The sequence below is a fragment of the Pholis gunnellus genome (assembly GCF_910591455.1).
Source record: "Pholis gunnellus genome assembly, chromosome: 21".
In the NCBI taxonomy this organism is placed as follows: Eukaryota; Metazoa; Chordata; class Actinopteri; order Perciformes; family Pholidae; genus Pholis; species Pholis gunnellus.
This window is the reverse complement of record NC_136548.1, coordinates 11,920,137-11,940,463: the sequence shown is the minus strand read 5'-3', so window position 1 is coordinate 11,940,463 and position 20,327 is coordinate 11,920,137. Positions and strand designations below refer to the sequence as shown.

Sequence of the window (20,327 nt, the reverse complement as noted above, 5' to 3'; positions counted from 1 at the left end):
CGTTCAAAGTTGTGAGGGAGGGAGAGAGATCTTGTTTGCATCTTGGGAGACGATGCTTTCCCCTGTTTGTACTGCCTTGTACAGTAAAATGTGCTCTGGCAATACTGTGTAAAAACGCCAGACCTGATGCACACTGTGCAAGCATGTTGGAAATACAGGCGGAGAGCAGGGTCTAGATAGGGACTGCAACACACACTGGTGGGTCATAAGTGATCGTTAAGAGGGATTATTTTTGTATGAGTACATAGGTTTGTGCTGCATACTCTGACTTCTTTGGGAATAGTGACCCGCGGTAAACAACACACATATTCATGTGTACATCAAAGGCTGTTCACAAATGGACAAGAATAAAGATCATGAAAGTTCAACAACTTGTTCAGGGTTTTCATTTAATAAAACTCACTGTCTGCCGTCATTTGCTGTATTCAAACACCACTTTGCCACATGTCCAAATTACATGCTGACCCCATGTGAAATTCCAAATAAAGTCGTTTGACTTTCTTTTCTTAGAAAAGAAATATGATTGGGGCGTCGACATTCCAGCAGATTAAGTTTAAATACAATCACACAAACACCAAATGCCCATTATAATTGTTTGATTAGCAACCAACACAAAACATCATCTATATGCATGGTCAAGAATTAACCTTCACACTCATAGTTATTGGAAGAATATGTCCTCTTTCAGTTCCCACCGATCATCTCTGCCTTCCCAAAACAGATCCTGCTTGCTAATCGCTGTGTTACAAAAAGCCTGTTTATATCAAACCGGTAAAACTGTGGTGCATTATCGTTATTAGCCGGATTAGTCTGATATGATTTAATCTGGTCTGCTGTGGCTGTGACTGCGCTCAAATTGTCTGTAATACATCCGCTGGTTTCCTTGACCTTGCACGCAGATTGAGGTTGAGGAAAGCAAACTGAGAGGGTGGATTGTTAAATTCGAATAGGGATCGGCTCTGCGACATTACTGTGTTCTATATACTTATCATACTATAGTATGCTATTTAATGTTAATAAAGCGAGCCATATCCGTGTATCATACTACATTTGCGGTCGAACTGTGTGAGAAATACTATAAAACAACAACTTCATCAGGACCCACAAACATTGTTGCACTTTGACCGTCAGACTACAGATGAAATAGAATGTTAAATGTATTTACAATATGCATAAAATGGTGTATATGCTGGCTTATACTGCTGCGTACATTATCCGCTCTTTCTAATTGTTTTTGAAACGTGTGGTTGAGCACCAGCACCATGTGACTTGCCCTGTCCATGTGTGTGAATAAAGGTGATTCATAATCTGATTCTTCACACAAAGAAAAATCACCCATAGTCTCAGGCTTCTGTTGAATAGAAACGGGAAAATGTCACAGTTCTTTGCAGTTCTCATGTTTCTTGTACGGTGTCCTTGGCTGATTGGAATTTAGCTCTCGCTTCCTCGGCTGATCGAGACGTGATTTCCTTCGCAGGTCTCAGGTTAAAGTTTTCCTCATTAATACGCCGACCTTCCTCAATGTCTGTTTTCCTCTCTCTCTTTTCCACATTTAACTCATTTGTCGCATGCATGCACACGCTCACAGACCCAGATAACACACACACACACTCATACATGCACCCATACACGCGCACACACATTGGCCAGATGGGTGCCATGCAAGTCTGTCCCACGCTAACATTTTGTCTCCATCGGAGCCCTGTTCTTTTGTCATTCTCCCTTTTCTTCCTCTCTTTCTTTGGCCTTCTCTTTATCTCCGTGGCGGCTCAGATCAGCACTTCCTGTCAAACTGTCCGGTGGAGCACACTGTTCCCTGAGAGGTTTGCTTTTTACCCTGTAAGCAATGTCTATGTGGGGCACAAATGACAGTATAAGATGTACAGATAAATGGCTTAAATGTGAAAGACTGTCGTGTTCGACCCACCTGTAGCTGAGGCTGTCTGCTGGCTCTCCTTTTCACGTTCCTCCTCTTCCTCCCCAGAAGAGGGCTCATCTTTGTCCACAGAAGACATGTCTAGGGAGGCCAGGTGGGCCAGGGCCATTCTCTGGACAGCTGAAAATACAAAACTGAATATAGAATAAAGGAGCACAAACTGATTTTACTGCTCATTCCACTCTGTTTCAAGCATCACTGATGGAAGTGGCTGGGTGTGGTCAGAAGTGTGCTTTGTTGCACCTGCACCTGTCTGTGATGTCACGGAGTCATGGTGTACAGCTGAACATCACTGCTGCAAGGTGAGAAGTTAAAGTTGCTAACATGTGTGTGATTATCTAGTATTCTCACTTCTGAAATGAAGAGATGGTGTTTATGTACATATGTATAGGCATGACACCAATACATTTTCAGTAAAACAATGTAGACATTTCAAGCAGCAACAGTAATGATCGTAAGAGACAAATCCACTATAATCATAATATATTATATACATATTCACATCAAATAGTAATGTTTTTGTGTGTATTTATAATCGTGTGACGATGGTTGTATCTGTGTATGTGTGTGAAAACCATGTTGCAGCTGTGAGCCCAACCTATAATCCAGGATGATCCAGAATGGACTCACAGCTGTCTCTGCTTCTAATCTCGCATAACACACATTCACACACACAGCCACACCCACCTACACACACTTACACACACACACACTCACACACACGCACACACACACACACACACACACACACACACACACACACACACAGATACGAACATATTCCAAAACAAATACAGACCAAATGGGAGTTACCATAAAAGAATCAGGTCTCCCAAATTCTTTCATCTTGTTACGTAAATTGAAATACATATATGAAACACACCGAATATATTCAAGGCAGTGCATTTACCTTTTAGTGAGGGGGGCTGGTAGGTTGACGTGTTGACCAATTTGGCTTTCAAGGCTCCATTTTCCCCCAGAACCCACTGCAGAAGCAAAGCATCCAATGGGATTAACGAATACAAGTACAGTAAATGTTTTAGTCCTGCGTCGTCAGTGGAAATATCCCACACTGGCCCACAGTGTTGTAGCCTCAGATACATTCCAAATTATAATAAACTGCTTTTGTAATTTTTTAATTAGTAGCATTATGGTAGAAAGGCAGCAAAGATGAGACATTCTTACAGATGAAAAAGTCTAATAAAACAGAGACACAACAGAAACTAAATTGCATTTAACTGTCAGGCTATTCAAAGGAATATCTAGTCTCCACTAGATATTCAGCCGTTTATGATATTGAGATACTGATGTGTAGATACTATCACGACCACTACCTCAGCTGTTTTTTTATCTTGCTGTCAGCCCCTCTGTTCCTGTCTCCAGACACTTCTCACTTATCCAAGGCCCATGCAAAAAACACTAACAATGGCTCTGTTCTATTCAAGGGCTCAAAGTGAGAGTGACAGTGAGCAAGCAGCAACCAGGAAGCTGAAATCCAGACAGCTTCAGCCATCATTCATTTCATTGTTTACACCGGTGCTTTTCCTATCGTAGCAAGTCAAACCCTAACCCATTTCTGAGAAACTTCCCAGAACTGCCATTCTCCAGCTGTCCATCCAGACACCCTTGGACTTTTTCCCCCCAATCCTTGGAACCTGACTCCCACCTGTTCATATTCCTAAATCATCTCCACCTGTTGACACATCTGCCTCTCATTATCTCATCAGCCCAGTCCTTATGCCAGTTTGTCATGTTGTCAGTGCTGCTCATCGCCTCTGCGTCCGACCATCTGTCCCTGTTATTGCTTTATTGTGACTTGTTCCTGTACATTAACCTGTTACCTGTCTGTGGTCTGCTCATCTGTGGTGACCTCTTGGATTTGTTTGACCGTTCAGACTGCCAATTAATAAGCCTGTTCCTGACCTGCCTTTCATACATTTACCCCTCATCCTATGTTCTGGCCTGGTTTGTGTGTTTGTCTGCATTTTGGACCTCAAGCCTATTGCCTCGCACACACACACGTGACAGATACACAATTGGCTCTCAGGTGAATTTCTTTTTCCTGTTCACCCACTCTCTCTCTCTCTCTCTCTCTCTCTCTCTCTCTCTCATCCCACCTAATATACTCCTGCCTCCAATGCAAATAAACAACCTTTCCAAGAATGCCTTTCTACAACCCCCACAGAACAAAGAAAGAGTGCAGCATTCACTTTGTGTGCATAACGCTTGATAACAAAAAGAGGGTGAAACAATCAAGAAGAAACTCTCACCCCTTACTCAAAACACAAACTTGTCAAATCTTTTTCTGGTGCAACGATTGACAGCGAACCAATCGGCATCTCTTCCAACTCTAAAATCATTGACATGTGATGAAAAATTGTAAGTGACTCCGGCCAGCCTTTGCTCTTTGATTCTTAAGTTCTTTTGGTGGATTTCAAAGTACCAAATAGTGCAGACCATCTGATCTACCTGGTGAGAGCCAATTTCTTCCTCTGGTGATGGCGGGTCTGTCAGTCTGAAGAGCGTGGCTGGTGTCGGCCTCCGACGTCGAATCTTACCAAAGAGAAAGAGAGAGTTTATCAAACCATGCTAAATATACATTTGTGTATGTTTCCATATATGTATGTGCTAAGCAAACTCATAACACAGACGGCCCTGTGAGGAACAAGGTGTGACAACAGCCTTGTGGTTCTTGGCATTATGTCTGCAGTCTTTTGTTCTGTGCAATGAGAACACGCATATCATTGCGTAACAACATTTAAAAGATGGTTGTCCAGATTGTTCCTGAAGGATTACGTTGTCATAGATGGTGGCTGCCTGGATTATTTAAATGTGTTTACTGCATGTTCCCATCACTTGGTCGTAATCATTCAGGTCTTTTTCAATTCTTCTGTCCAATATGTTATTTTACCATCGGATGCAAGTCGACTTGAACAATCTTTTATCAGCCAAACCAATCTTCCATCTTTCAGTTACAAACATAAAATGATTTCCAGCTGGTATTGCAGGTATTGTTTCAACTGTACTACTGCACTTATTGGATACAACCTGACCTCTGTTCTCGGGTCACACACTGTGGGCTCAAAAAACAGATATTCTGCATTCCTGTTGCTGCCTTAACTTCAGGTAAACAGAGTGAGTCATCAGAACCAACAGTTATGCAACTGAAATGGTACTTTAAATTTCATCAGTTTCAGTCTGATGTGAGAAGACCATCATACAACACAACTTTACAATAACATGGAATATACAATTCAGTTATTCAATTGAATCAATATTTTTAATTGCAGGCAGCTATAACACATTTTGAGATACTTGTAATTCTACTCCACTCCCTTTCAGAGGGAAATGTTGTACTTCGTACACTACATTTATTTTACAAATATTGTTACAAGTAACTAATGCATTGTTCCTGATTTAAACTACGCCAAAGTATATAAAGTAGTTTAAATTACCAACAAACTATAGCATTAAAGTACTCATTATATGTTAATGGCTCAATAATAATGAGCCAATAAATTACATTTTGTAGGAATTGTGAATTTGGTTAAATGTGGCATATGATTAATGTCATTGTTATTATTATTATTTTTCCAAATTCTCTTATTTGTTATTATTATTATTATTAATAATAATAATAATAGTAGATCCAACACTACTGGGGCCATTCTGCATTCTAAGTACATTTTGCCAAATGTTGCCAATACATAATAAAACACCTCCCTCTCTGGTTAACAATAACTAAGTGTTATGAAATATACAATAGATTCATCACCCTCTCCTTTGTAACGTGTTATGGTAATACGATTGTTGTGAAATACAAGTGGCTGCCAATCCAATCACAACTGAGAGTGTAGGCAAAAGATTTGTGGGCGACTTTCACTCTGGAGTAACTTATTTACTGCTTCTGCTTCACTCTGCGCCCTGGATTCATACATATTCATCATTCAGGCACTAGAAAGAAATACGCTGCCCGTTGTGGGAGAACACACTCAAATAGGAATTACACGGCGTCCAATTAGAGGTTAAAAATGTGTCAACATGAATATTTAAATGCAGTACTCTAACAAACATGAGGGGTTTTACACACATAGACGGACACACACAAAACCAAATGCATTCAAAGGACCAAACCACAAGTTCAACACGTGTTTGAGAGCCTTTTCAGACACAGTGACCTTTTCTGAGTGTTTCGTTAACATGGCTGCCAGAAGGTCAAGCACCTACAGGGAACATCGTAGTTTCATCAGGTTGCTGTTGTGCATGTCTGAAATGCCAGGCAATACCTGTGGGCGCTCAGTGAAGCTGCACCGCACAACTGATTTGATTCAAATGTCTCAGCATATACAGCTGGCTGGTAGTAGATTGGATTCTTAGCTTAGTAGATGTGTTCTGCTTCAATGGGCTACATGTGAGGAGAATCATTTAGCTCAGTGTTTGTGAGCAGTATAACTGGATTGTAGAAATGAGCTATAGGGATATAATTTATACAAGGCTGGGTTAGTTTTGTTTTCATTTGTCTTGAACAGTTATTGAACCAGATTTGTTTTTGATTTCAATCATTTAGTTTTGTTTGGGACAACGGCTCACAACTGGCCTCTACTCAAATAGCTTACCGTGTACAGAATCCTGTATTAACTTGTCTGTTTCAATGGCCAGAGAGGTCAAAATAATGAGCCATTTAAAGACCTATGAAACTCACTTAAAACGAGCCTTCTTTACAATCTTAAAACGCTGGACTTTAAAAACAGGCCCAATGCTTTATATTGTGAGGTGCTTAAAGAGCGTCTGTGCATTCACTATAAAATATGCCCACGGTTTTACACACACTAAGTTTAGGCATATCAAGTCGTTCATTTTGGTGCAACCAGTCACAGAACACCATACCGCGGCCAGTGAGAGTGAGGACAGCTGGACGAAACGCTGCGCCAACTGTGCTCGTCTGATGTGTTTATGCAGTTTTTGAGAGCTATCCAGCGAAAATTTGAAATGCAGCAACTACAACCTCATTGCCACAGAAACTGCTAGAAAGAGGAATTGAAGCAGCACAGGACTTCGGTATAGTCCTCCCATCGTAAATCAATAATCCTCCACTTTATTATCGGCAGGTTATGACCTTCACGGTACATTCAATTTTGAGTCATTAACCTGGATGTTCATAAAGCACAATGACAGCGCCGGGTGGGCACAGTGTCCTAAAGAGCCTTTTTTAGAGAAATATCCACTTAACAATTAAGACCATGCAGTGAAGGCATAAATCCCTTGCTGTGTTCATACAAGGCTTTTCTGTGAATAATCCTATGTAGAGCTTGATTTGATGTTCAAGAAAAGACAAATGAAACCCACGATTGCCATTTGACCTCTTGGTTTCCAGTGATGTATTTCTAAAAATAGATTAGAGTTGATTAAAAAATCTCACATCTGATTTTCAACCCTCATCAACCAGACAGCTTGCCTTGATAGTCATTGTAGGGATGGTAGGGAGGGCCACACACAAAATGAAAAGAAATATTTTTCGAGATCATTTCGGCTGGTATTGCAATTGCGATATGATTTGACATGTTTGAGGGAACTATATTTTTTCCAGGATTATTCTCATTATCAATGAAAAATATTCTTTCCAGGATCTGTAGCCAAAAAAGTTGTTTTCTTAACTCTGTTGATTATGATGTGTAGGTCAGGACATCTCTGCAGCACCACAATAGTTAATTTTAAATGAAGCGTTTCCCCTTTAAAAAATATTGTGCCTACTGCGGGTTTATTTATTGCGAAAATGGGTTCTTGGCATCAGCTGACCTTGATTCAGGCCTCAGTCATCCACAGCTAATCTCTTTGGTTCTAATCAGTCTTCTCCTTGGCTGATGATTTTTCTCTCTTCCCTTTTCTTATATACCTTCTGTCAGTTATCTTTCTCCCTCTTGTCCATCTCAACACTTTGTTCTATTCATTCCGAATTCCTTCTCTCTACTTATCTACCTTATCGGTTTTCCCATGCTACTTCCTGCCATTTCAATGCTAATTTTATGGCTGTGTTTTGGAAAAGCTGCAATCAACAACTTGGCTTACCCTCACATATACCCCATATAGCCTTCTGCTTGCTGTTCCCATTGAAACTCACACAGGTTTCAGTCACTGTCAGTGGGAATGTGCAGCAGCGTCGGCCTTTCAAAAAGATGACAAAGGGATGAGATACCCTTGAGCAATCATCACAGGGCTGTACGAGAAGGCTATTGATGTAACAACAACCTTCTTGGCACTTAAAGTGGCCTTGAAGAACAGCAACTTTGCAGACTCTCGAGTGGTCAGGCTTGTGTAAATAATTCATTAACCAACCTAATATCTGAGCAGGCCGGTGGTGGATTACAGGTGGCAAGTGAAGTCAAATCTCCAGTGTGGTTTGGAAAAAAAGGTGAACAAGAAATGCTCCTGATCAGCTACTGTCAAAGTCAATGTAACGAGAACCACTTCCCAGAAGTAACAGCAACATGCTGGGGTCAATTATCAAGGAGAGCAGTGGTTTGCAGCATTCAGAGTCATTAAGTCTCATCACAGGTGACAACACCGCGAGGCGGTTTTTCTAATCACCAGAGATGCAGCCTGCACTGCGATGGTGAGTTGGGAAATCAGAAAGAGAAACAATAGAAGGCAGGATTATCATGCAGTCTTCATTAATCATGGATTATAAAACATATGTTTTGGATGACTGTTCATCCCATCTACTGGATTGCTGGTGTGTTAAGCAGTAAGGAAATGTAATGAATTTTCAGCAACAGGTGATCCTATAAGGAGAGTTAGCTTTGGTGGCTATAAGAAGATGTATCCTAAGCTGTGTTGTGACGTAAGAACCTTTTTCGTGCTTTACCAGGGAACGATGCTGCTTTTACTCCCATGAGATCCATGGTGGAAGATTATCAGTAATCTTACTAGGTCCGGAGACAGCAAAATACCAGAGCGTCTTATAGAGAAAACTGACTCAGTTCACTTGATGCTGCCAATGAACATTCACAGTTTGAAGTGTATGTGGAAAGGGTCTTAGTAATTGAACACTATGGACGTAATGAGCAACACAAGTAATGTGAAACTCTCCCTGATAGTTTGTTTTTCGGTTACAGTTACAAATTACGATAAAATAGTAATTAAATTAACATATCAGTAAGAGTTGGTTTAACCCAAATAGTGTTCAGAAGTGGCACATGGGGTTGCTTAGTAAAGCAAATGGAGACATGGTAAAAGGACTCTACTTTTCAGGACCACTCAAAGCGCTTTAGCACTACATGTCATTCACCTATTCACACGCATTCATTCACTGATGGCAGGGGCTACCATGCAAGGTGCCACCTGCCCATCAGGACTATCTAAACATTCATACCCATTCGTACACCGCAGGAACAGCCACCAGGAGCAAGTTGGGGTTAATCTTCCACGTGGACTAGCGGAGCTGGGGATCGTACCGCCCATCCTCTGATTGAAGGACGACCCTGCTTTACCAATGAGCCACAGTCACCCCAGACATGAAGTAGTCCAAAGTCAAAGGGAGTGCAAGTTGGGCTGTAAATAACAGATGTGTGAGAAATATCTGAGTGCCGATAGCTATTATTGATTCATTGGCCTATTTTTAGATGCCCCATGAAATCTCAAAATCTTGGGAAGAACTGAGGATATTGCATTTGGTATCCAACAATATTACCCGATATCAGGAGAAGTCTGCGGTTAAGACATGAAGCGGAAGAGATGGATGAACTTAAAGCATCACTTGGTTGTCATTTAGTGGGGAAATTGCATCCAAATGGTATCTCAGTGTTACCTCGATGACCTTTATGGGCCGTCTTTGCCGGACTGAATGCCGGTCTGCATCCATCCTGCACAGGTCAACATTATTCCTGTTTACACTGCACTATTTCACCAACATAGTTTCTTTCTGACCATGTCAGCATGTTTCAACAGCATTTGTTTTGGATTGGTTCAGCATAAGTGTCAGATAACGGCTTAATTTATGTTTACATATCTCACCACCTCCATGACTAACGGTATGACCTTCTATATTTTGTTTCACAGATGTGGTCGGAGCATTATTACTCATGCACATAATCTCATTTTTAATATTACTAACGGGGCTTTATCCCTCACTTCCTCCTCCTCCACTCCTTTTGAAGGGCAGCGATGCCTCATCACTTTTAAGGCCTCCAAAAACTGAGGCTGCACAGCTCAGCTTAATCCCAGTGCTGCCCACACCCTGCTGCCCACAGATTTATACCCATCAAAATACAGAGTTCTGCAAAGTCGTGCTAGACTGGTTACGTAACTGTCTGGCTGATGCTAGAAAAGGGGCCAACACTCACTTTTGTGTACTTAAGAAGTCAGGATGAAAGTTAGAAGGAAACATTTGCATCGTTCCTTTTACCCGATTATGACAGGGAACTTGAACCTAACAGCCGAACAGTGGTGTGATGATTATGTTTTAAGCTGCACAGAACGCACCGGTGATCCTGTAACGGGTTTTGCTGTATGACCCGCGTTTGACCTCATTCGCCCACGCACACCACCACACGCCGCTATGTAGGAGCACGAACACCCACACACGACCTCGCTCTCACCATCTCCACCTGTCGCGGGTCCAGCTGGGTGGGCACGGAGGAAGGCACGGAGAACTGGATCTTCCTCCTCGCGTCCTTGTCTGCCTCTCGCTCCATCACGTCCGCGTCTGCGGGCAGCAGCGGGTCCATGGCATCCAGCCTGTCCTCCACAGCCGAGCGCACAGCCGAGCGCACCTTTGTCCAATAAAAAAAAGTCAGCAAATGAAACAGCAATAGAAGTCCCACCAGTCCTCTGGTCTCTTGAGTTGCGTCTGACTTACTACTCTCTCGCGCCTGTCTGTCTCCCTCCCTCCCTCTCTCGCTCTCACACACTGTCCGTTTGTGTTTCTCGCTCCCACCGTGCGTGTCTGCTGTGTTGTGTGATGAGGAGAGGAGAGGAGAGGAGAGGAGAGGAGAGGAGAGGAGTGAGTGTACGTGCAGCAGAGCGTGCGGAAGCTTTGTGATGCTTTCAGTTGCCGTCGGAAAAAACCCCCAAATAAAGGTTTTTTACACTGTTGAGAGCCCTGTAATGTTACATAGCTTCAAAAACTCTTCTTTGAATTAGGAAGGTATACGACAATGTGTTATAAGGTCGTTGTTTTTAAAAACCACAACCTCTACAAGGGTTTTACATGTAAATTGAATATATTTAATGATACTTAAAATAAATGCGACAAAGTACAATAACTTTATTGAATTATAAAAGAGATGCCATTGCTATTTTTATCAAGGGAGAGTAAAAAAACCAACCTTCTCTATCATATGTACTGTAAATATATAAGGGGTAGTCAGTTGGGAAATTCATTGCCATAGCAACAGTTGCTCTTTGCAGTGTTGAGTGTTGGCAGCCAGTAATATTGTGTGTGTGTGTGTGTGTGTGTGTGTGTGTGTGTGTGTGTGTGTGTGTGTGTGTGTGCGCTTACAATACAGTTGAGGTAGGAGAGTAAAAATTAATATGCCATATTTTGCTGCAGGTTGGCAGGTTAACAGTATGGGGACAACAATGTATTGCAGATATGATTTTCATTTAATGTCAATATAACAGCAGACAATCTGCTGGAGGTTCCTGACCACGCACTCACAAATAAGTGCTTCATGATGTTGTGAATGAATTCAGCATTAAATTAGAGGGAGAGGAAGAGGTGACAAAAGGATGAAGAGAGGAAATGAGGAACAGGCATTGAAAAGACTAACTGTTTGTTGTCCTTGTGGCTGATTACTTCCTTTCAGCCCTAATGTTTGATTGGAGAAGGGGGTCCCATGTTGTGTGCCGCCCACAGGTTCACCCTGTACTGAAGTGAACTTGAGAGAGGCTCTGGATCTCTGCCAGCTGCAGGGAGAGTTGCTGCTGACAGCAAACTCAGACCTGCTGTAGGAGGTCTTCAGATGAAATACAAAACGTCCCGCTTGGAAATAAAAATAACAGCCCATCTGTGGCTCACTTCACTTTCAGTTCAACTGTCGTCCTTGGAAAAACAAATGAACATACGGACGGACTGTTCATGAGCATTTGCAACAATATGTGTTCCACTTGGAACAAAGTGTGACATGAAAGGTGATGAAATGAGAGAGGTTTGCATATATCTAAACATCACAACATCCCATAATACGATCAATCTCTCACACAAAATGTTCAGATCTGCAGAGAAATAATCTAAAGGATTATCGTATGACCACAAAAGATATCTGTAAAGAGTTATCCATCAGTGATTGATGTGGAGACCAGTACTCTCAGACACAGTGTCTTCTTTTATTCCAACACTAGGAGGCGCCAACCTACTTAACAGTCCCTCGTGGTGTACTGCTGCTAAACAGTGGTGGAAGAAGTATTCACATATTTTATTTAAGTAAAATTAAACCGGACAGTGTAGAAATACACCATTACAAGTCCTGCATCCAAAATGTCAGTTTAGTAAAAGGACGTATTAACATCAAAATATGTAAAAAGTATAGTAGCATAAAATGGGTATACTCAAGTAAAGTATAAGTAGCCTACCTCAAAATTGTACTCAAGTACAGTAGCCCAATCTACTCCTGTAAATTACTGAGGTGTCTTTCAGTGGTGACCTGGTTGTAAGTTACCATAATTACCATTTGACTTGTGCTACGTTAAGTACAACATCTGCGGACACGTTGATCGTCTGTAGAATGACAATCCTTGTGTTTGCTTCGCCGTGAAAACAAACGCGAAACAAGTCCAATTGTTTCCACCGACAAGAGAGAACGACAACAAACTGTTACCGCCACAGCGATCGAAACCCTTTACCTTTCCGGGGTCAAACACCTGCAACAACAGGGATTTCTGTACCTATTCCTGCAGGATATTTGTACAGTGACACTCAGTGTTTACACAGAGAATAACAATTACATGTTTGGTTATTCTAACAGCTCGTACAACGGGATTCTATATTAACTTTACAAAGGTTCATGATCAAAATATACAGAAGTTTATCAAATCCTAATATTTTGGAGGAGAATATGTAATTATGACATGTTTCGTTTCGTTTTTATCCTGAGTTAAAATATGAACCATTCAGGTAATTTAAACCAGAAGAAAAAAAAGATGTAGTATTAAATTAGACATGCTGGAAACAGGTTTGGAATTGTATTTAATTAAATAGGCCTAACATGTAAATTAACAATATCATATTATTCTTTAAAGGTCTGAAAATACAGGAATTAGGTTGAAAACTTCTTTCCATGAAAGTCATAATTCATAATTAGCAAAACAACATCTACATCTATAAAATAAAGACATCACTCCTGTTTAATATTGAGCAAAAGGAATGACATCACTTTCATTCATTCCCCCCCTGACATGCAGTAACCTTTTATCACCGTTAGATGTCCCCCACACGTTGCTGGAGAAAGGACATAAACTGAGAGTCCCTGCTTCTGTGTGAGCTCAACCAAACAAGCAACTGATGCTGCACAGATAACAGCATTATTTCAAGGTTACTTATGAAACCCAAAACCGAGCAGTTATGACACAAAGTTCAAGTTTCACACTTTTTTAAACCTCAAAAATCTGCTGGATGTCAACATGTTCCTCTTTAAATGAAACCACTCAAAGACAATCTGAGTAAAACAATACAATAAACTAGACTCTCATCTAGGTTTTAATTGTTAACGTTTTTTTTAATTACTATTATTTTAAAACACAGTTTTGTTACTCAAAGTTGGTAAAAACATATTGTGGTCACTAAAGTATAAGATTCACACTCAGCGCTGAAAGGAATTCCATGATGTCCTGTAACATACAACATGAAAACCTCAAAATTATAAAACAAAATCATATAATCAAACCGTTATTTTATGGGGGGACAGATATGCATATCCAGCTCCTCATTATACAATCATTTGTGTGTATTGTCTTCGTATTGTTACTTGGAAAAGAACTCAAGCCTCCATGGAAATACATTTCAGTACAGCGTGGAGAAAGACCAAGGAGGAACCTTTCTGCAATCAGATCGTCGACATTTAAAATGTTTTTTGACTAATATACTGAGTCAAATATAATGACCATTCTTTACATTTTGTGTCCCTCAGGATTATAACACAGGGGCACCATGTTGGGGTGTGACCCCGGCCAAAAGTCTGCATCTGGACAACCATGACCAGAAATACATTGATCTAATCAGTCAAACATGTTGGTTGTTTCTCTGAAAATGTGGCAGGAGCCAATAAACTGTTGTCCACCGGCATCACGATGATAAGCCTTCTCTCTCTCTCTCTCTCTCTCTCTCTCTCTCTCTCTCTCTCTCTCTCTCTCTCTCTCTCTCTCTCTCTCTCTCTCTCTCTCTTGTCCTGCCCCGTCTTCTGGCCCCTCTGCGCAATCTGTGCCTCAGCCACCTTTGGCACCAGCCCGCCCACCGGCACCTGTGCCAGGCCTGGCAACCCAAACCAAGACGCTCTGCTTGGCTCAGTTCAATTGACTCGTTTAGGAAATTGCACCCTGACTCTGATCTTTATGGCGGGTTCCTTATTTATTGCAGGCCTTTGTTTGTATGCAGTTTACTGTCTTACGTTGGAAACTCTGTTTACAGCATTTCTAAAGGAATCTAATTGTTCCTAATGGCCTAATTCGTTTGATTGTATCATTAAAATATTCAATAAATGTCCCCACAGGGCTCATGTGGATTATTTGTTGTTTTTCCTTATCCAACAAAATCATTAGCCTATAAGTAATCCTCTAACAATCCAATATTATTTGGATGATATCATTCTAAAATTGATCATAATAGGATTGCTATAATTATTTCTCTAAGGGGATTGTTTCCCTAAACCTTCTATATAGATTAACCCCGTTTTTCCCAAAGATGGAGGCTAACAGAAGCTGTCTGAATCCAGTGCGTTTTTTTGTGCCATTCACTGCTTATTCCATTTTCTCTTTCAGCTCAGTGACAGATGGCGAGTCCCTCTCCCCCAGGGGAAGCCAGTCTCTGTGAATGCGGCCGCATGTCAATCACCGGCTCACATGTGATGGCTCTTGCCAATGACGTGCCAGCCATATGGGCCTGGCATCAGAGCTGGTATGTAACCCACCCAGTCCTGCCTCTGAGGTGCCACACGGATCCCTCCACGCGTTTGGGCTGGGGATAGCAGCAGCAGCAGACAGTCAGAGCAGGGCGGCAAGAGAGGAGAGAGAGAGAGAGAGAGAGAGAGAGAGAGAGAGAGAGAGAGAGAGAGAGAGAGAGAGAGAGAGAGAGAGAGACAGAGAGAGGGGTGTGAGAGCAGAACACAGCGCCTCGCCTGCACAAGCATCCGTGCACAGGGCGTGTGGATGTGATGCCCACCCGGAGCGAGATGGTGTAAACAAACCCGCTTTGCCCCGTCACTGAGCTCCAACACGGAGGTAGGTTGCACATCTCTGATCCGATTTGAGAATATCAGATATGGATCAAGATTTCTTTTTGTCTTTGTGTGTTAATGCCTGTTGTATTGTGAGGGAGGAATTAAGAGTGGCAGAGCATTTATCAAAATAAGGGACTATTTATTTTTTTCTGAAATCTCTCGCATCTTTTTCTCGCATGTGACGATTAGATAGCTTTTAATCTCTTCTTGAGGCTCTTTGTCGCCGCTCCTATAGATCTAACCACGTTTAATAAGTAGATGTTGGTTAAATAGATCTATAAATCCACATTGATCCCTAAGAGATATGAGATAGAGATATATACTCTAGCACTGTTGTATTCATAATTTGCATCGTATTACGTTAGAAAATAAGCACTGGAGAGTAGAAAGAGTTTTAGTAGAAAATAGAAAACATTAAGATATGTGTGTGCATATTTGTGTGTGTTTGTGTGTGTGTGTGTGTCCACGACGCGCGTCAGCGCACTGTGGGGGTAGAATTCTCCATAGAGATACACAGGCTAATTGACAAGGTATTGGTTGGCATTAATTACATTGTGCTTACAAGATTAGAAAAAAAAGACGTCCTTGGACTCCACACGCACAGCTGAGCTCTGAATACTGGAATAATCCATGAAGATGTTGAAGATGTTTCAGCTTTTTACAAATATTTGCTTAAATAAATAACTCGTCTGTTTAGTCTGGATTATTGGTGAATCAGTGACACCATGGATAGAGGGAAATGCATCCATTAGGAAAGCTTTTAAACGAATTATCATGATGAAATATCACATTAAAATCTCCCGTTGAATGCAGCTTTGATTAACGAAACGCGTCAGTGTAATTAAAAAAGCTCAATATATAAAGCACATTCCATCCCTTTCTGTTATACATGTAACTATACTCGTCGGAACGGGTTAAAGTTCAGCAAAGGAAAATATCTTGATATGGTTTCTGTCTGTGGCCTGCGGTCTCGAGGGTCCAACATTGGCTTCATGAACCCGCAGAGGTGCTGGCCCTGAAGGCACATTTCAACATCGTTGTATAATATATCTGCAACGATTCAAACAAAATATATATATATTTTTTTAATCACAGAAACTCAAGTGAGCTCTTTTGGATTAATCAAATTGAATTGAAAGCAGATTGAATAAAAAACCTGTTAAATTCAAAGACATAAAATGTTTGGGACCCATGGTCCAGTGAGGCCTGGCTGTGCTGGAATTCTTCCAGGTTGGTAATTTATAGGACGAAGGAGGGACCCGCACCCTTAATGCGTCCCTGGGGGACCTGCTGAAGCAGGCTAGCACCGCTCCCTGTGCCGGACTGCTGGAGGGCACAGACCGAGGCACACGTTGAGGCCGATGGGTGGCCCAGACTGTTGCTTTATGCCATCAAAATATTTTTCATTTTTTTAATAAAAGACTATTCACTCTTTGTGGAATCTTTCTTCTAGCTAAATAAATGGGAAACGATCTGAATCTTGATTTAAGGCCCCATTTTCCAGTTCAGCCTTGTATCAATGAACTGATCATGTCAGGATAAACATGACAACTGGAATTATACATTTACTGATAAATACCGCGGTCCTTTTCTTTTATTAATGACAATTTACGGATTAGTAATGGTAGTCTATTTCGCCTTAATTGGGAGGGACATATATAGCAGCCTCTACGGCCTTTGTGCTTTGTCAGCGCACCTATGGGTGCGTAAACGGCAGCAGGGTGCAAAAAAGTCCAGATAAAGTGTCGACTGTGTCTCTTGCAGGTTGCTTGCCACGATGTTGAGCCGTCTGTTCAGCGAGGTCCTGCCGGACGTCCAGAGGCTCGCAGCGGACTGGGCGGAGGACAATGAGGATGAGGACGGTAAGAACAAGGACGAAGAGCACGATCCCTGTGAACTCGAGGACGACGACCTGGACGAGCCCCTGGAAGGCAGCAGTCGAGCTGAGTCTGAGATGGCCGGCGACGATGACGAGGATGATGAGGCCGAGGAAGAGGAGGGCGACGAGAACAGTGGAGACAAACCCAAGAAGCGCGGCCCAAAGAAACGCAAGATGACGCCGGCGCGCGTGCAGCGCACCAAGGTGCGTCGAATGAAGGCAAATACGCGGGAGCGTACGCGCATGCACGACTTGAATTCGGCGCTGGACAATCTGCGCAAAGTGGTGCCATGCTACTCCAAAACCCAAAAACTCTCCAAGATAGAGACTCTGAGGTTGGCCAAGAATTATATAATGGCCCTTGGGGAGATTTTACGCAACGGGAAACGGCCAGATGTGGTGGCCTACGTGCAGATGTTGTGCAAAGGCCTGTCCCAGCCCACTACCAACCTGGTGGCAGGTTGTCTGCAGCTCAACACCAGGAACTTCCTGACCGAACCGTGTTCAGATGGAGCCCGCTTCCACGTGCCCAGCTCTCCTTTCTCCGTCCATCCGTACTCCTACCGGTGCTCCCGCATCTCCAGCCCTCACTACCAGCCCGGAAGCGGTGCGCTTAACGTGCGGGGCCAATCCTATGGTCCTGGGTACGAGGCCGTGTACCCGCCGGGTGGGACGTCCCCTGACTATAACAGCCCGGACTACGAGGCCCCGCACAGTCCTCCCGTCTGCCTGAACGGCGGACTGTCCGGCAGACAGCAGGCGCCCTCTGAGGCGGACAGGAACTATCATTACTCTATGCATTACTCCGGACTGACCACGTCTCGGCCCAGCCACAGCATACCTTTCGGGCCCTCGGGAGCGCGCAGTGGCGGTTCGCACTCGGAAAACATCCCGCCTTTCCACGACGTGCACTTGCACCACGACAGGGCGGCTCCGTATGAGGATCTCAATGCTTTTTTCCACAACTGAGCCCTCACAATCAGACGCATTGCCCTTCTAATGACAATCCTATATAACGTGTAATATTGTTTGGGAAACAAGAGAAGCTTCTGAAAGGATGAGCGATGAAGTCCTCTGATTACCTTCTGTGTTATACTGATGTCATCCCTGTTGTACTTCCTATCAACGTGTGTCCAGTAATATCCTGTATGCAGAATGAGCGCAATTGACATAAAAGATGTATAGGCCTAAACATGTTATGACATAAACAACAGAAATAAAAAATAAAGTTTTATAACTGTCTGATATGATCGAACAATTCTTCTTCTGAACATCATCACAATCGGGCTGTGTGGATATGTAGGCTTGAAGCAGTGGTTCTGGCTTTTTCATTAAACAATAACAAATAATAAAACCTCCACACAAATAAAAAAAACAAAATCTCGTCTGAAATTGTATCATCGAGAGTCTTTGGCTGCAGATTAAAAAAATGATACTGAAAACAAAATGGATACTGGTCTCAACAGGCACCTCAAAAATGTTTTAAGGTACTTCTCTTTCGTTTGTTTGATCAAATCAAGCTTGACAAGGTGAAGGGTCTAGCTGCAGATTGTGCGTCTACAATGTTGAGATGACACAAATAAAACTTTTTTTTCTGAAAATATTTTTTTATTTAATGTAAAATACCACACTGTCTATTGTGCTTAATATTTATCTTAGTTTTAGCTTTACAGTTAATAATGTAGGGGGAAAACTAAATATTGGCATAGATTATAGTCACCTTGCACACATCACTATATATATTTCTTAATAAATGCCTCAGCCTGTAGCATCTAAAATATCTGAAGAACAGGGCAAAAGCACACTGACAGACAAAAAAAATCTGAAATGCTGTATCGGCTAATTAGATTAACAGTTACTCATAATTAAAGCTTAATTTAACAAAATGCTTGCTCTCAAATAATCCAAGTAACAATGGATATTGGGCAGTTAAGATATAGAAATAAAATAAAATTAGCAGAGGGCACATTCAAAATGGTATTAACTCTGAAAAGCCCGAGACAAAAGAATCACACTGTATTTTTTAGGCCACTTTTTGTTTTACTCTCACACACCAGGACATTGATGCGGCGTTGAACTTGGAAGTGGCCTTAATTAGATTTACCATTCATAAGGACTTTATCCTGACAAATGTGATAAATGTATGTTTCCTTAGAGATCACCTCAGGGTGGAATTATTAAATTAGTGAAAATGAGATGCTATTATTCAGATCAGATGGACCTGATCTGCAAAACTGTCTGAACAGTAAATACACATGCACTACAACAACCTATGTTCATAGTTCAGCAAGCTGCCACAAAGCTATTTAGATATTTTATGTACATTTTTCTTGTTTTAACAGAAAACATACATCTGAGGTATTGATAAACTCAACAAAACAACTGATGTTTTAGCAACAACAGATAGATTTTAAACTATAATGAGCTCTTGGAAACCAAGAGAGACTCACAAACCCAATTCAAAGAAAATACGCATTTTTACCATTAGTTTTGTGTGTTCTTTGTCTCTAAGTCTTCAGTACATTCGGCAATGTAATAGACGAGTTAGTGAGTGAGCAAAAGGCCTCAGCCACATGGAGCAAGAGAGAAAATGTACCGACACTTGGCATCCCGTACATAAATGTGAATTTTCACATGAAGGTGAAAAGGAGGAAAGTGGATTTGGGCCTGGTCACATCAGCATCGGTCAGACTTCCCAGGTGAGTGTAAGTTATATAATTATCTTGGTCACACATTTAAGTAATCTATTAAAATAAATGAGTGACCTGACAAACCTCTTCACAAACCACATCTTTCCTGATTGCAAAAACTGATATTTTCACAGGCAGTTCTGAAAATATAAAAATTCAGGCTTTTCAACGTTGCAATGTATGCACATTCCTGGTATTTTAAACAATATTTAAATTGAATATTTGACACTTTGGCTTCATGTAGGCTAGGTCACATCATTGGTGATTTCTCAAATCAATAGTGGGAGCAGGCTCCATCTTTGGACCGCTGCCCTGGGTCCCATATGTTGTTGCTGACGTCCAGGGGAAATCAGCACCGGGCACCGCAGGGTGGAAACAGTCCCATCCAGCACTGA

At 41.8% G+C, this 20,327-nt stretch overlaps 1 protein-coding gene and 1 pseudogene across 2 annotated transcripts; one reads left to right on the top strand and one right to left on the bottom strand.

Annotated features, from left to right (window-relative positions):
- Nucleotides 1-1,713: 1,713 nt before the first annotated feature.
- LOC306713268 (protein phosphatase 1 regulatory subunit 1B-like) lies at nt 1,714-10,659 on the bottom strand (the record flags this gene model as incomplete). Its single annotated transcript, XM_079182921.1, has 5 exons — nt 1,714-1,850; nt 1,928-2,056; nt 2,847-2,922; nt 4,406-4,489; nt 10,531-10,659. The coding sequence occupies 5 exons, from the start codon at nt 10,657-10,659 to the stop codon at nt 1,714-1,716; spliced, it is 555 nt and encodes a 184-aa protein (XP_079039047.1).
- A 4,361-nt stretch (nt 10,660-15,020) lies between these two features.
- Nucleotides 15,021-18,211, top strand: LOC306712788 (neurogenic differentiation factor 2-like; annotated as a pseudogene). The gene is made up of 2 exons: nt 15,021-15,364; nt 17,128-18,211. The product of its transcript is annotated as a neurogenic differentiation factor 2-like (transcript).
- The last annotated feature ends 2,116 nt before the right edge of the window (nt 18,212-20,327 follow it).